Source organism: Battus philenor, unplaced genomic scaffold (genome assembly GCF_028537555.1).
Source record: "Battus philenor isolate CCGP_79_NKW_IND1 unplaced genomic scaffold, ilBatPhil1.0.hap1 SCAF_2, whole genome shotgun sequence".
NCBI lineage: Eukaryota > Metazoa > Arthropoda > Insecta > Lepidoptera > Papilionidae > Battus > Battus philenor.
In genome coordinates, this window is record NW_027181682.1 from 10,617,826 (window position 1) to 10,632,643 (window position 14,818).

Consider the following 14,818-nt stretch of genomic DNA (forward strand, 5'->3'; position numbering starts at 1 on the left):
AATGTTCAGTATTTAGTCTGTCATTTCTCTTAAATATCTGCTCAGTGCGGTCTTGCCTTTAAGTTTCATATAATTGAAATAGGTAAGATTCCTTAACGCTTTAAACAATTAATACTTTCAATGTTCCAGTTATAAAATATATGTTTTATAAAATTGTCATTTTGTTTCAGATTAATATAAGAAAAGTATAAAATGAAGCCACCGTATAAAATAGGTAAATTTAAGATTATTAAGTTGTACTCGTGTAGATCTTAGAAAAAAATTATTAATATTCAACAAACGAAATATTCGCACGGCTTTAATTTATCTTAAATAATAATACTTACCATTATAAGAATTCCATACATCAAATAGGTTATCTGATTTCCATGTGCCGACAATAATAAAGATTATCCATCAATATATACTATCGTATTAAGATATAGGTGATAACGTACCAATGGTATTCTTTGTGTAAATTGAAATATTAGATTGTTATAATACTATCTATAACATCTAAACCTTTTTTATTAATCTATTAGTCATATCGTGTTTTTTTCAGCTGACTTGAACTTGGCAGAGTTAGGACGCAATGAAATAATGTTAGCAGAGAAAGAGATGCCAGGTCTAATGGCTTGTCGGCGCAAATATGCGCCAAGCAAAATACTGAAAGGGGCTAGAATAGCTGGAAGTCTTCACATGACTGTACAGACAGCAGTGTTGATAGAAACTTTGATAGAACTGGGAGCAGAAGTAAGTTATAATTTTATTTAAACAAATTTACAGCTCTTTTTAAGCCACATATTAGTTGACCTGTAGCAAGTTCATAAAGCTATGAACGAAAAAAAAAATTTTACTTATATTATTTTCATTAAAAACCAGTTTTATTTTTCATTCAAATATTACAAAAACAACTAGCATGCATACTTGTAGTTGATGCATTAGTTTTAAACTTTCATTTACATTCAAAGTATGGTTGTGTAAACTCTTATAAATTGATAAATTGGTTTTGTGTGTAACTAAAATTCATAAGATAAAATTTCCAAGATTTTATAACACGTACACTTGTCAATCTTTAAATTAACAAAGTTATCACTGTCAGATATCAATATTTTAAGATAAGATATCAAAAATTCTCTCTTAAACAAGGTTTGAAATGACTATCATTTATATTCTGGAATTAGATAATTCTTTTCCTTTTCCTTAAAGCAAATAATTGTTATTACCATTTATCATTTTTGCAAACACAATTCCAATTTATCAGTATTTATAGTTCATTGAATTATATTTAAACCACTTATCTTTTATATTTATCATAATTTTGTTGACACATACTTTATCTGTCTTATCACCTTTGAACCTAAATAATGATGCAAGCCATACATAGACATTGAATAACATTAAAATGAGATGAAAAAGATAAAGATAACAACAAGTAAAGAATGAAAAGTATTTGCATTATAAAAGATTTTGTTCTAAACAGAATAAATAAACATGCCAGTCCTCCTTACACACTTTATTTTGCAAACATTTTTTATTTGTTTATTAAAAATTAAATACTTTGTCCTCATATTATTTAAAGGTTCAATGGTCAAGTAGCAACATATATAGTACCCAAGACGAAGCTGCAGCTGCTCTTGTTGCAAGGGGAATACCAATTTATGCTTGGAAAGGTGAAACCGAAGAAGAGTATACATGGTGTATTGAACAGACACTAATTTTTCCTGATGATAAGGTAATTAAGCAAAAAAGAAGTATTTTTAAGGAAATTCTTACTCTAAGTTTCAAATGGTTAAACAATTCTATACCGGGCATGAAAAGGTTGATAAGTTGCCTTGATTATAAACTAATTAAAATCACAATAGGCATATATATATTGTATGGCTGTACAAATAACAAAAAATACCTTCTCATTTTTCATGTTCAGGTCAAGATTTATTTGTATAATGTAAAACTAAAATTTATAAAGAAAATTTTAAAACAGCTTTGCACATTTTCAAATCATGTCTGGTATATAATCAATGATTGTGGCATCATCATGGTGTCATTTTTTATAATGATGGAATCCATTTAAACAATTTTATAAATGACAAAATCATCATAGAAAGAGATTTTGTTTACTATAAATTCTACTCAAATACAGATTTCCGAGGAAGATAATATAATGTAAACCTTTTTGATATCTAATATTTGCAACAAATTTATAAAATACACTAATCCACTTTCTTAATTGTAGCCTCTTAACATGATATTGGATGATGGTGGAGATTTGACAAATTTGGTACACAAAAAGTATCCACAACTCTTGGAGAATGTTAGGGGCATTTCCGAAGAAACAACAACTGGTGTACATAACTTGTACAAGATGTTCCGTGAGGGACAATTGAAAGTGCCAGCAATAAATGTTAATGATTCTGTGACAAAAAGCAAGTTTGATAATTTATATGGATGCAGGGAATCATTATTGGACGGAATTAAAAGAGCAACAGATATCATGATTGCAGGAAAAGTATGTGTGGTAGCTGGGTATGGTGATGTAGGCAAGGGATGTGCACAAGCGTTTAAAGGATTTGGGGGAAGAGTTATTGTCACTGAAATAGATCCCATCAATGCACTTCAAGCAGCCATGGAAGGTTTTCAAGTAACAACTATGGAAGAAGCTTCTGAAGTGGGCCAAATATTTGTTACTACAACAGGAAATATAGACATCATTTGCAAGGATCATTTTCTAAGAATGAAAGATGATGCAATAGTTTGTAACATTGGACATTTTGATTGTGAGGTAGATGTCGCATGGTTAGACAACAATGCCAAAAAAGTAAACATAAAACCCCAAGTGGATCGCTATGAATTGGATAATGGAAATCATATAATTGTACTTGCAGCTGGTAGACTTGTTAATTTGGGTTGTGCTACTGGACATTCTTCATTTGTTATGTCAAACTCTTTTACCAACCAAGTTTTGGCTCAAATTGAGTTGTGGACAAAACACAATGCCTATCCTATTGGTGTACATACCTTACCCAAAAAGCTAGATGAGGAAGTAGCTGCCCTTCATTTAGATCACCTTGGTGTCAAACTTACCAAACTTACACCTAAACAAGCCAAATACATTGGAGTTCCTGCAGAGGGACCATTCAAACCAGATCACTACCGATACTGACTTAAAAAAATGTACTTTATTTCTAAGGGATATAAATTGTTTTTTGGAAATTAAAATCATATTTTTAATTGTGCACTATTTTTATTGAATAAAGCCAACAAGCCAATTTGTATTCGCTATAGGTCTAATAACTAAAGTTTATGATCAATACAATGCTAAAACTTTTATTTATGAAGAATAAAACCTTAATAATTCTTTATCTTGTGGTTTTAAGATACATTTGTCCTTTAAGTTTACTACCCATCCAGGCTCTAATCCGAAAAAGATTTGCCTAGGATCTTTTCTATCATTCAGCATATAATAATGTAAATCATTTTCTAACATAGGTAATTTATATCCATATTTTTGGGCTAGCTTTAACCTTTCCAGTGAAATTTTTTCAGGGTCTGCTAAATAGCCTCTGGTTTCTGGATTTGTGTAGTATTCTATAATGTCTGGCGGGGGTATCATTCGCCTAGGAATGGCTTGACCAGTCTGGAAAAACCTTTTTGGGTTCTTTAAAAGGAAAAGACTATGAGGGTCATAATATGCAGTAGTAATAACTCCTCCATTTCGTTCAATGGCTGCAATTACTTGTTCACTTGCCCACTGTACTTCAATATTTATTTTTGCTGAGAATATGTCTGCTCCCTCATCAGTTAAATGTATGCCAAACTGTTTCTGATCAGGAAAAAAGTTATACACTCCTGATTTACAAACACTTGCAATATCTATTGGTTTTGAAACGTCCAGACGGTCTTTGTCAATACATGTTTGTAATTCTAACAAAGACATAGAGGGATACTCTCTTCGGTAACTGTAATAAACAATTTGGAGCATTATTTAGTCACCTTCTTGATAAGTTCATGTCTACTATTTATATATACAAAGCATAAATACACTTTAATAAATAAATTATAAGATTATTTTTTCCTTTTTAAAGTTTTTGTATAAAAGACATACACATTAGTTTTTAATGGATGTAATGACTATGATATAAAAATGGATATATTATTCCTAATACAAGTAATATTAAGACTTAATTAACCGGGTAAATATATGCAGGTTGGATTGATTATACATATAAAAGCTTTAAAAGGGTCAATGTCAGCAAAAAGCTTAAATGCTTGTACATTTATTTCCAATCACACAGATATATGATACATTCATTTATTTTTTCAATTGCATTGTGACAGGCCAACATATCTGAATTTTGAGAACATCTTTTCTCACAATTATCATTGTTATATATAGAACTAAAACCTTTAATTTCGTTAGGGTGTACCATAAGATAATTGAATATAAGCAATCGGCCCTGTATAGACATCAAAAAAAAGTCTAATCATTACATAAAAACATCATGTGTGGTTTTAATTTTTGATAAATATTGTATAACAATGATGAGATCAATTTTCTGTATATATTTAAGTGTTGATATTACATAAAGTGCAATTTTCTGCTTTTACTTACTGGTGACCTCTGTAATAAGGTTCCTGTGGAACTCGAAGGTAAAATGGATTATTACCAGTTTCATAGCCTAATCTCATGTAATTTTGTCTTTGACCGGATCCTTTATTTCCAGCACCATGTTTATCTCCCCCATGTTGACCACGTCCACGTTTTTGCTAAAAAGATAAATGGAATTTCATTTCTACATAAGTAAGTAATATATTATTATTGGTGCAAATTATAATTTAAAAATAATCAACGTATAGATTCTCTATAGAGATACAATGTTTTTTGATAATAATAAACGTTTGTATACATAACTTTACAATCTCCGAAGACTATTATAATACATTTTTCTTGGCTATTAACAGTATCATTGTTAATTGTAAATAAATACACAAATTTTAATATAACCAATGGCACTCACTGTTACTTTGGAACCTGGATTATCACGTATGTTTCCAAGAGATATTCTCGGCAATGACCTTATGATTGACAAAGATTTTTCTGTAATTTGCCGCGAAGCCATTGAAATTATTAAAAATTTAAGCACGGCGTCAACTTTTTGACTAGGTTAGCCAAATGTCAAAATTAATTTGTTTTATATCCTGTCTTTGCCTATATAAAAGTTAGTAGAATTTGTAGGGTCAAATTATTTGTCATGTTTATATTAATTATGATTTTATACACTTTTATGGCTACAAAAAAATTAATTTCTTGCAATTTATAATTGTTTCAGGGCTATTTCTTATGTTTAAAACTCGAAAATTCTTATATTTTTACCTGTGGTTATAACTGCCAACTAGTTTGCAGACAAGTTATGACAGTTCTTGATATCAGTGGGAATAGTAAATGTAAGAAAAGTAAATTTAAGAAACATGGATTCTTTTTCCAATAACCCGATTAGGCAAAAAATTAATAAGGTATTTGATAGTCACTTAATAACCGATAACAGCGAAGCGCTATACACAGTATCGGGTTTGTGTTCAGCTAACACAGCATATACAAGAAGGATTCTTGTAAATGAAATCGAAAAAAGGGATTTATTAGTAAATAAAGCTGTTCTCGTTGAATACAACAAAGTTAAAAATAAGCTTCAAGACTTGCTTGATTCAATTTCTTCTTTAGATGTTGCAGTGTCTGATATGTCAAATAGGCTTCAAGAATCTAAAACAAAAACTCACCATATTATTACTCAAACAACAAAGTTAAAAGAGCAAAGAAAGAAAACTAAAAAGAAGCTCATTTGGGTCAATGCCTTTGTGAATGAATTTCAAATAGCACCAGAGCAGGTCAAGATTCTATATAATGTGACACCCCTTACATTGGATTTCTTCAATACCTTGTCACAAATTGAAAGATTATATGAAAATTGTAAAATACTCGTAAAATATTGGTATCAGACACCTGCTTTTGAAATAATGGAGATGATTGGACTTCAGCAAGAGGTGGCTGTAGAAAAATTATACCATTGGACTATTGGAGCTTGTCTTCTTGTTGATTCTCCGAATAATGCCTTAGTTCCAAAAGCATTAGCTAAGTTTGAAAATAGACAAGTGTTGTTTTCCAATATTATTGATGAGTATTGTTCAGCTCGCAGAGCAACTGTTGTGCAGTTGTTCATTGATGTTCTTACAAAAGGAGATGACAATGGTTCAAAGCCAATAGAATTCTATGCCAATGATGCAAAACGTTACATTGGTGATATATTGGCATGGGTATATCAGATAATACCTTTGGAAAAGGACAACCTTCAAGTGTTGTTAAAATATTGTGTAATGTCTGACAAAGAAGATAAAATTACAACAGCATTGACAAATATTGTGGATGCTTTATGTCCCTTGCTTAAAGTAAGGGCAGAGCTTATATTAACACCAGACAAAGATTCTTTAGTACTGTGGTCAATAACTAATTTAATATTATACTATAAGAATATCATAGAGTCTTTAATAACAAAGGGTCATTTTATTGACACTTTTGATGAATTAGCTAAAAAAAGCCAGTACATGTTCCTTACAACTTTAGATAACAAAGTGCAAAAGGAATTAGGTCATGGAGTAAAAGCACCTCCATTAGACTTAAATCCATCGGTAGTTGTAACCAATCTAATAAGTTTTCTAAGAGATTTAATGAGTTTATCTAATAATATTAATACTACTGATAAAAAAATTATAATCACCCACATCTTAGATCCACTATTACATGCTATAAATGAAACTGCTTGCCACCTTAGCTCTACTGATATGTCTGTTTATATGTTAAATTGCATTTATCACATTCAGTGCACTCTCTCTTTATATACTATTTTAGATGAATATAATGAGAGATTACAGGCACAATCTGAGGCACAGATTGATACTCTAACATCAGAACAAGCCAGTTTTTTAGTTGCAAATCTAAACATGGGCCCTATTTATACAATTTTGCAAGAAAAAATTAATGGCCCTCTCTCTGCAATTCCTGGCATGGATACTTCGACTCTTAAGTCATTTTTGAACAAATTTGACATGTTTTTGGTAACACCTGATGTTTATGTTTTACCACAACTAAATTTACTCATCAGCCACAACCACAAATCTATTATTAAAAAAAGGGCTTTTGAAGTTATTTCTGCTATTTATGAACAATTGTACAATGCCATAAGTGACCCTGCCAATGGTTATGTCGATCCACAGGTAATTGCACGAAGGAATCCTGAAGAAGTAAAAAGTTTGTTAACATAAAGTAACTTATCAATGTTGTTATAATGTTTCCTCAACATGTTATGTATATTATTGTTTTTATTCTACAGGATAAGGATCTAGCTTGTTCCAACTGTTTACTTATTGTTATTTATATCAACAACAATTTAAAAAGTGACAAATATCTCTTATTAAATATGTGATATCTATGAACATTTTTTTTTCAAAGAAATTTGTGAAGATAAATAAAAGTTTGTATTATTCAACATCTTTGAAATTTGACATTTTAAATCTAAACGATACATTGTACCCACCAAGTAATGAGTACTTTGATGATAATAAGTAAAAAATTTAAATTTATTTTTCAATAATTAACTTAGGGTTTATATATTTCTTTTCTATGGGTTCAGTAAACCATGCTTATAAAATGTATCGTGTTAGTGGTGCTTCTATTTCACTGTTGATGTTATGTATTTTTTCATTAATAGAAGCAATACTTTATTAAGCAATGTAGAAAATTATAGTTACCCTTTCTTTTGGCAACTATTTTGAATCGTGTAGTAATTATTATTTAAACTCATGTTCTTATTACTGGTTATTTTAATAGTAAAAAATGTACAATACAAAAAGTGCATTATTATTATCAGTAAACTGCGTTATTTCAAAATAGTGTTGTAGCTGCCACTTGAAACTTTCATATTTTATCGGCCGCCGGAAGTACGTTCCGCATGAAACAGGAAAAAACCATGCGCGTGTTGTTGCACGCAAAGCGACAGCGAATTGCAATAAATGTGGTGTGAGGGAATGTTTTAGAATGTTCTCTTAGACTCTGACGACGACAAGCGTCGAGATAATAAGTTTAGATGAGCATTACCTTACTTTCAACACATGATTCACATAACGCGTACTCGAAACGAGGTAGAATAATTTTGTAAGGTAGATTACAGTTGCTTTTTTACAGTGATGGTATATCTCATCACTGAAAAGTTTAAGTTAAGGAACGTGTGTACATTAATCGATGGTATAGGTAATATTATTCTGTTTAAAAAAAGTTTTGTACACGTTACTGTTTTTCTTTTCCTTTAATTTCCTGCCACGTGTAAAATTTTTAAAACTGCTGACTTAATACGTCACTAAGTTTTGTTTCAATTTGATTTTGTAAATCTAGGTGCAAATCACGATTTTTAAGCGGACCTAAAGCGATATTCATTTTTTAGTTTTGAATATTGAAACTATAACCATAGATTTATTTAAGAATATTAGGCGGTTGTATTATAAAAATGTGTAAAAATTTTATTAAAACTGATGACAAATCTGCTAAAGTTTACATTGCAGCACATACAATCTTTATTATTCATATAATTAAATGTATAAGTGCAAATATTAAATGTAACACGTAGTTTGCGCGCAATTAAATATTCAGCGTAGCATTCGTTGTACAGATTTTCTAAAAACATGAAATTTTGTTAATTTGACAGCAATTTGAGTAAATAATCAATTTCTAAGCACTGCCATTTGATTACAGGTCATTCTAAACAAAACTGTATTTTAGAACTTTTTTTAAATTTTTATTTTACTACTACTGAAAATTTTTTGTTCCTAAACACTAATTATTCATTCGTTGTGAATACGTATGTACGACTACAATAATATTATTATAGTTCTGCAGCTGTTTAATATCAAAACTTAGTGCAGTGTTTTATTGATATTAATGTAAATAAAAATAATTTGCATTTAAATTCACACTAAAACCTCGTTTTCTGAAACCGTACATTACAGAGGTGCAGGTTAACCAAATTAGAGGTCTTTATATCAATAAAAAGAAACAAAAATTGTGTTATTTTTACATAAGTGAAGCGTTTTATATTCGTCAACATTCAAATTTCTCATATTATTACAACTACTCTATTTATGTACATAAACAAAAATTATGCTTTTGAGCAAATATAAATGTATTATCTATGTCTTTAACAGTATTTTTTTCATCAGGCTAAATGACAGTTTCTTAGATTTCATGTACAAATATTTCTTTAACAGTTAACGGTATGGATGAATGAATAGCGTATTAATTTTAAGCAAGTAATATAGTAATTTTTGCACAGAACCAATAAATGTCTCGAAAATTCAATTTCTCTTATCACTCTGATGTTAATCAAAGTTAACTCTCTACTGTACGTAAGAAACAGACTTGTTGTTTTTTCTAAAATGGCTAAAAGTTCCTTCGAATATGTGAAGAACTATGAATTAGATGATGCTTTATTACCTAATACATGGATAATTGCTAGACTTGACGGTAAATGTTTTCACAAGTTTTCTGAGAAACATAATTTTAAAAAACCTAATGACTTGAGAGCATTGAAATTGATGAATTATGCTGCGTTTGTTGTGTTTCGAGAGTTTAACGATATTTTGATGGCATTTGGCCAAAGCGACGAGTATTCTTTTGTGTTTCAGAGAAATTGTTCTCTTTATAATAGACGGGCGGCTAAAATTTTAACAACAATAACCAGTAAATTTACTTCTTCATATGTGTTTTATTGGAAAAAATTTTTTGGAGAACAAGAGTTAAAATATCCTCCAATATTTGACGGTAGAATAATTTTGTATCCAACTGAAGAAAATTTAATTGATTATATGAAATGGCGGCAAGCTGATGTTCATATTAATAATTTATATAATACAACATTTTGGGCTCTTGTTCAAGAAGGAAAGCTTAGTCCTGCTCAGGTAATAATTTGGCTTGTGTATGTAAATTAAAGCATTATTTACAGCCAATGTATCAAATTTACATCACTCTGAAGAGTTTGTTGTTTTTTTTTTTTCAAAATTTGGTCATGATGATAGGATTTCAGATAAACTTTGTATTGAATAGAAATAACGAAATTCTCATAAATATGTGTAATTTGTAATACTTTTTTACTTACGTTTGAACACTTGCATTATTTCATTATCTTTCTATAATGCTACTTCTCTGCTTAACATTTTACAAAGATTCCTAAAACATATTATTATGTATATATTTCAGACATGTCTGAAATATAGATAATTCATTTTTATCTATTTCACCAATCAAATAAAAATAAGAAGTGTCAATGTACCTCAATAAGATTATTGAATAATATAGCATATAGTTAAATTCTGGCAGTTTTTGTTTGAATCATTAGCAAAAAGTTAAAACACTGACTGTTAATAAAGCTATCTTGCTGATAATTTAATATAATATTTTTATATTTCAGGCAGAGAAAAGATTATGTGATACAGTATCTGGAGATAAAAATGAAATATTATTCAAAGAATTTAATATTAACTATAATAACGAGCCAGAAATTTTCAAAAGGGGCACATTACTTGTAAAGAAAAGCATACACATTAATGATTCTACTAAATGTCCTACAGTAATAGTTGATATTCATGATGACATGTTAAAGGATAATTTTTGGAGAGACCACAAGAATTTGTTTTTAATAAAATTAAAACAAAACCTTTTATATTCAGGTCCTATAACAGAAATCATTAGTGAACAATTGCATGGCAAAACCTTAAAAATATTAACTAAAACATGACAATGACTTGTTTTATATTTGGATAACTTATGTTCCATTATAGAAAATATTTTAAGTAAAGTTGTTATTTAAATAAACATATTGAAATATTTAATAAGTTTTAATTGTTCAAGAGACATTCTGATTTAATACATTTCCATTTAACACTGCAATATGTGTAAATTACTAACACTGGTACTAGATAACATCATAGACTAAGCTGTGAGTTCACTACACATATTAAATATATAAATTTGTATATGATTCTCATTCAAACATATCTCACCTGGTGGATGTTTTGTTCACTATTTATTCTAATTTACTGTAAGTGCCTTTACCATAGTCCTAATAATAAAAATAATTAACCTTAATCGCAACCAATAGACAAACATAAATTTACCTTTGAATATATAAATATCTCAAATTTTTGATCTTATTTTTGGCTGTAATTTTTTTTTTAATATACATGTAAGTATATTTTTGTTAAAAGTAACTTGTACTGCCTACCTTCCAGTAATCATTACTTATTTACAAATCTCCTGTTTCTAATCACCAATCACAAAAACAAATCCTACATAGATATAAAACAATCATTTCTTGTTTTAGATGTAGCACTTCTGAACTACCCAATTCTTGTACCATACAGGAATTTGAATTGAGCAGATTAGTATATAAATAAAAGAATACACTGGTTTAACACTTTATTTTATCTAATACAATAATACATCATGCTAACATTAATTAAACTCTTCTAATAAAAATTTAATGTGGTGGTTGCTAAGTTTACAGACTTTTTATTGTGATATCCATATTTAAAATAAAATATCTTTTATGCATTTACCACAAGTAATATAAATAAAATAATTTAACAATTATCATATAAATAATCATGCAATTGAACTGTTGCAGCTGTATCCATGTTAAATAGGATATATTTGGAAGTAAAACAAAAAAGACAATAGAAGTAGTTCAAATGTAACATTTTCCTTAAAAAGTGTTTATGACAATATATTGCACACCTAAATATGCTATGGAATGCTGAATTTTTTTTGTAAGAATTATCATTTACATAGACATCTATAACATTACATATTTTTATTTAATATTATTTTTTCATTAATAATGTTGAAGTTTTTGTAAAATAGAAATCCTCTTTGAATAACTTGATTTAATAATGGGATCTATTTATTAAAATAACATATTTACATTGAAAGTAAAACATCAAAGAAGCTTTAGAACTTGGGAAACTTAGAAAATGGGAATGTAGTTGTCAATTTTGGCGCGATGTTTCTGGGCTACACATTCACTAATCCATACAATATTTCTGCATTCCTGCTCCTTTAACTTTAGGTATGAATAAAACACGCCGAAGTGGAATTGTTGCAAAAAGGCATGGACATTCAGGCTTACCTGCAAAATTAATATGAAAAAATTGGATATTAAGTCCAGTCTCTTAAATTTTGAAATATAATTCTGAAATAATGTTTACCAGTACCTCATGTTCGAAAAATTTATCTTCAAGAGTTTTGTCTCCTACATTGCTACCAGCACCTTCAAAGAGAGCTGCATATTCAGTATAGTACTCGGCCACAGCTTTAACTTGTTCATAGTCATCGGCTCTTGCAAGAGCAGCCAGCCCATCAGGGTTCAGTTTACCGCAACGAGGATACAACTTGGCACGATCATCTTTGGACAACTCTGTTCCAAAAGAGTTGATAGTAATAATGATGGCTCGGCGATCTGCTTCAAACTAAAAAAAACTTAGGAATTCAAAAGTTATTCTTACTTTAAAGGTATAAATTTGTGTTGGTATTGTTTATTTGAAGTTTATTCTGCAGCATTCAATTATTTTTATCTAATTCCATTCGTGTTCATTTTTGTTATTTTGAATTAATAAATACTTGAGACTAACTAGGTAATAATCCTAATATTTATGATTCATTATTCAGTTTTGAAATAAATGAGAGAATTTTAAACTACAAAGATGTTCTGTCTAGTATAAGTAAAATATTACTGTACAGTTGTCTACTAATTACACCTAACTTAAACTTATCACACTTGGTTTTTCAGATATAAGAATAACTTTAAATGGCCTTGGAATTGACGCAATTTGTGATTTAGATGTTATTCTGAGTAAATAAATAATAGATATAAAAATACATATTACATATAAATGATTAAAATGTATATCTTCAATTCTTTAAATTAAAATATATAGTTTACTTACAGCCAAGATTTCACACATAACATCAGCGGTTGATCCACCAATTTGCTTACAAAATTCATAGAAAGCTTCAAGATAAGCCTTGTACAAGGTGTTACGGATGATTTCAATGTTCATTTCATCGAGGTCTTGCTCACTGATGCAGTCAACAAAGAATGGAGCCAAAGGGGTGTCCACGAGAACTGCATTGTAAAGTTCAGCTGGAGTGGCAGCGACATGGATGGCTTCCATCTGTTCAAATGACCCCAATGGATGACACTTGGGAATCAACTCAGAAATTGGTCTTTGGTGTAGTGTACCAGTAATCAAAAGAATGATGTTATCGATCATGTAGCTGTATGTAATGAAATCTAGAAAAGTGGACAACGGTTCCACAGAATGATTTCGTAAATGTTGGAATTCAATGACAAGCTTTTCACGTAGCTTGTCGTCGATAGTTGACACCGACAGGGGACTTGGTTCATTAGCCAGGAAGGTACCATAATCAGTTCCTTGTAAATGGAGCTTTAAATCTAGAAAAATAAAAATAATTGTTATGTCGCTAGGTGGATTGTTGTCTTCGTAACAGCCATCACGTACACTTTTAATGACATTTAAAAAAAATTAATTGTTTTACGTTAAAGATTACTTAGCATGTTTATTAAAAAAGAAATATGATAGTATAATTAATAGTTTACCTTCCAAAGTTTCGCACTGCACCAAGTTCAGGTAATCAGATTGTTTCAAAATTCCGCATTTGAAACCGCGACACAGTCCTTCCAAATAGCCTGCATCGATATTGAAAATGCACCCCTTCATTTTGATATAAACCTCTTTCCAATTTTTTTTGGTTTACAGAAGTTTTTATCGATCACAGTTGCAGACTTGAAGGGAAGATGGAAATATGTGTGAACAAATTGATCATATGATATGTCCATAGACGAATACAACAATAGACTAGGGATATTTATTTATATTCGATATATCGAACTTACTCGATGTTTCCATACGATATATCGAATTGAATCAATGTTTTGACAAATATTGTTTTCATTCGATATATTTTAAAAATATCGGATCGATTAAAAAAACGAATGCTTACGCATAATGACAATAAAACCGAAGTAAATTTTAACTTTACTCAATAATTTCTATTTTGAACCAATTTCATTAACGTAGTGACATCTGTGAACGAGCACAGAGCCATAGAGCAGCTAGCCGATCAACACTGAAAACCCGGAGAATTGAAGTAAGAAGAGCCATCTTGTATAATGAAAAGTTAAAAAAGTGTCCACCTGTAAACAGCAAATAAATAAATAGTCAAATGTAATTTAGTAAATTCTCAAATACGTAAATTTCGAATTTCTTAAATTAAAACATTATGAGTTGGTCCTCCTTCTACTTCTACCCTCCATAATCCTACTGTAATATAGCGCCGTTTTTATTCCTACCATTCGCTATTGTGACGCCAACTTAATTTGCTCCCTTTCAGAGGACACTTTTTAATGTACTGAGTTAGTTCTCCTCTATTTAATACTCCATGACCAATGTCTGCAGACGTACAATAATCATTGTATACGTATTATAATCTCATGAATTTTTCAATCCTCAATCCTAAGCGTACAATCTTGACAAAAATACAATAATTTTGAACATTAGCAATTTTCTATATAAAATAAATTATAAAACAAGTTTTTAAATATTATGTATTATCCCGCCAAGAATACTGGGTAAATGTTTCCTATTATGCCAAAAAGACAGCGTAACGATCACCTTGTGTAGCCATCAGCCATAATACGAATTTTTTGATCTGCATTTAATA

General features: G+C 29.7%; 5 protein-coding genes across 5 annotated transcripts; 3 read left to right on the forward strand and 2 right to left on the reverse strand.

Moving 5' to 3' along the window:
* Ahcy (adenosylhomocysteinase) lies at positions 1 to 3,210 on the forward strand. The gene is made up of 5 exons (XM_068765026.1): positions 1 to 82; positions 171 to 214; positions 542 to 732; positions 1,562 to 1,714; positions 2,216 to 3,210. The coding sequence occupies exons 2-5, from the start codon at positions 193 to 195 to the stop codon at positions 3,140 to 3,142; spliced, it is 1,293 nt and encodes a 430-aa protein (XP_068621127.1). The 5' UTR covers positions 1 to 82; positions 171 to 192; the 3' UTR covers positions 3,143 to 3,210.
* On the reverse strand, positions 3,211 to 5,153 carry mRpL15 (mitochondrial ribosomal protein L15). Its single transcript, XM_068765027.1, has 3 exons — positions 4,998 to 5,153; positions 4,592 to 4,746; positions 3,211 to 3,938 (listed from the first exon to the last, which is right to left on the reverse strand). The coding sequence occupies exons 1-3, from the start codon at positions 5,097 to 5,099 to the stop codon at positions 3,311 to 3,313; spliced, it is 885 nt and encodes a 294-aa protein (XP_068621128.1). The 5' UTR covers positions 5,100 to 5,153; the 3' UTR covers positions 3,211 to 3,310.
* A 234-nt stretch (positions 5,154 to 5,387) lies between these two features.
* Cog6 (conserved oligomeric Golgi complex subunit 6) lies at positions 5,388 to 7,555 on the forward strand. The gene has a single exon (XM_068765167.1). It carries the CDS (start codon positions 5,449 to 5,451, stop codon positions 7,291 to 7,293), a length of 1,845 nt encoding a protein of 614 aa, XP_068621268.1. The 5' UTR covers positions 5,388 to 5,448; the 3' UTR covers positions 7,294 to 7,555.
* Positions 7,556 to 9,261: 1,706 nt separating this feature from the next.
* Positions 9,262 to 10,840, forward strand: THG (tRNA-histidine guanylyltransferase). The gene is made up of 2 exons (XM_068764915.1): positions 9,262 to 9,978; positions 10,488 to 10,840. Exons 1-2 carry the CDS (start codon positions 9,397 to 9,399, stop codon positions 10,812 to 10,814), a joined length of 909 nt encoding a protein of 302 aa, XP_068621016.1. The 5' UTR covers positions 9,262 to 9,396; the 3' UTR covers positions 10,815 to 10,840.
* Positions 10,841 to 11,516: 676 nt separating this feature from the next.
* On the reverse strand, positions 11,517 to 13,932 carry VhaAC39-1 (V-type proton ATPase subunit VhaAC39-1). The gene is made up of 4 exons (XM_068764914.1): positions 13,695 to 13,932; positions 13,021 to 13,529; positions 12,289 to 12,543; positions 11,517 to 12,203 (listed from the first exon to the last, which is right to left on the reverse strand). The coding sequence occupies exons 1-4, from the start codon at positions 13,813 to 13,815 to the stop codon at positions 12,042 to 12,044; spliced, it is 1,047 nt and encodes a 348-aa protein (XP_068621015.1). The 5' UTR covers positions 13,816 to 13,932; the 3' UTR covers positions 11,517 to 12,041.
* Between the last annotated feature and the right edge of the window lie 886 nt (positions 13,933 to 14,818).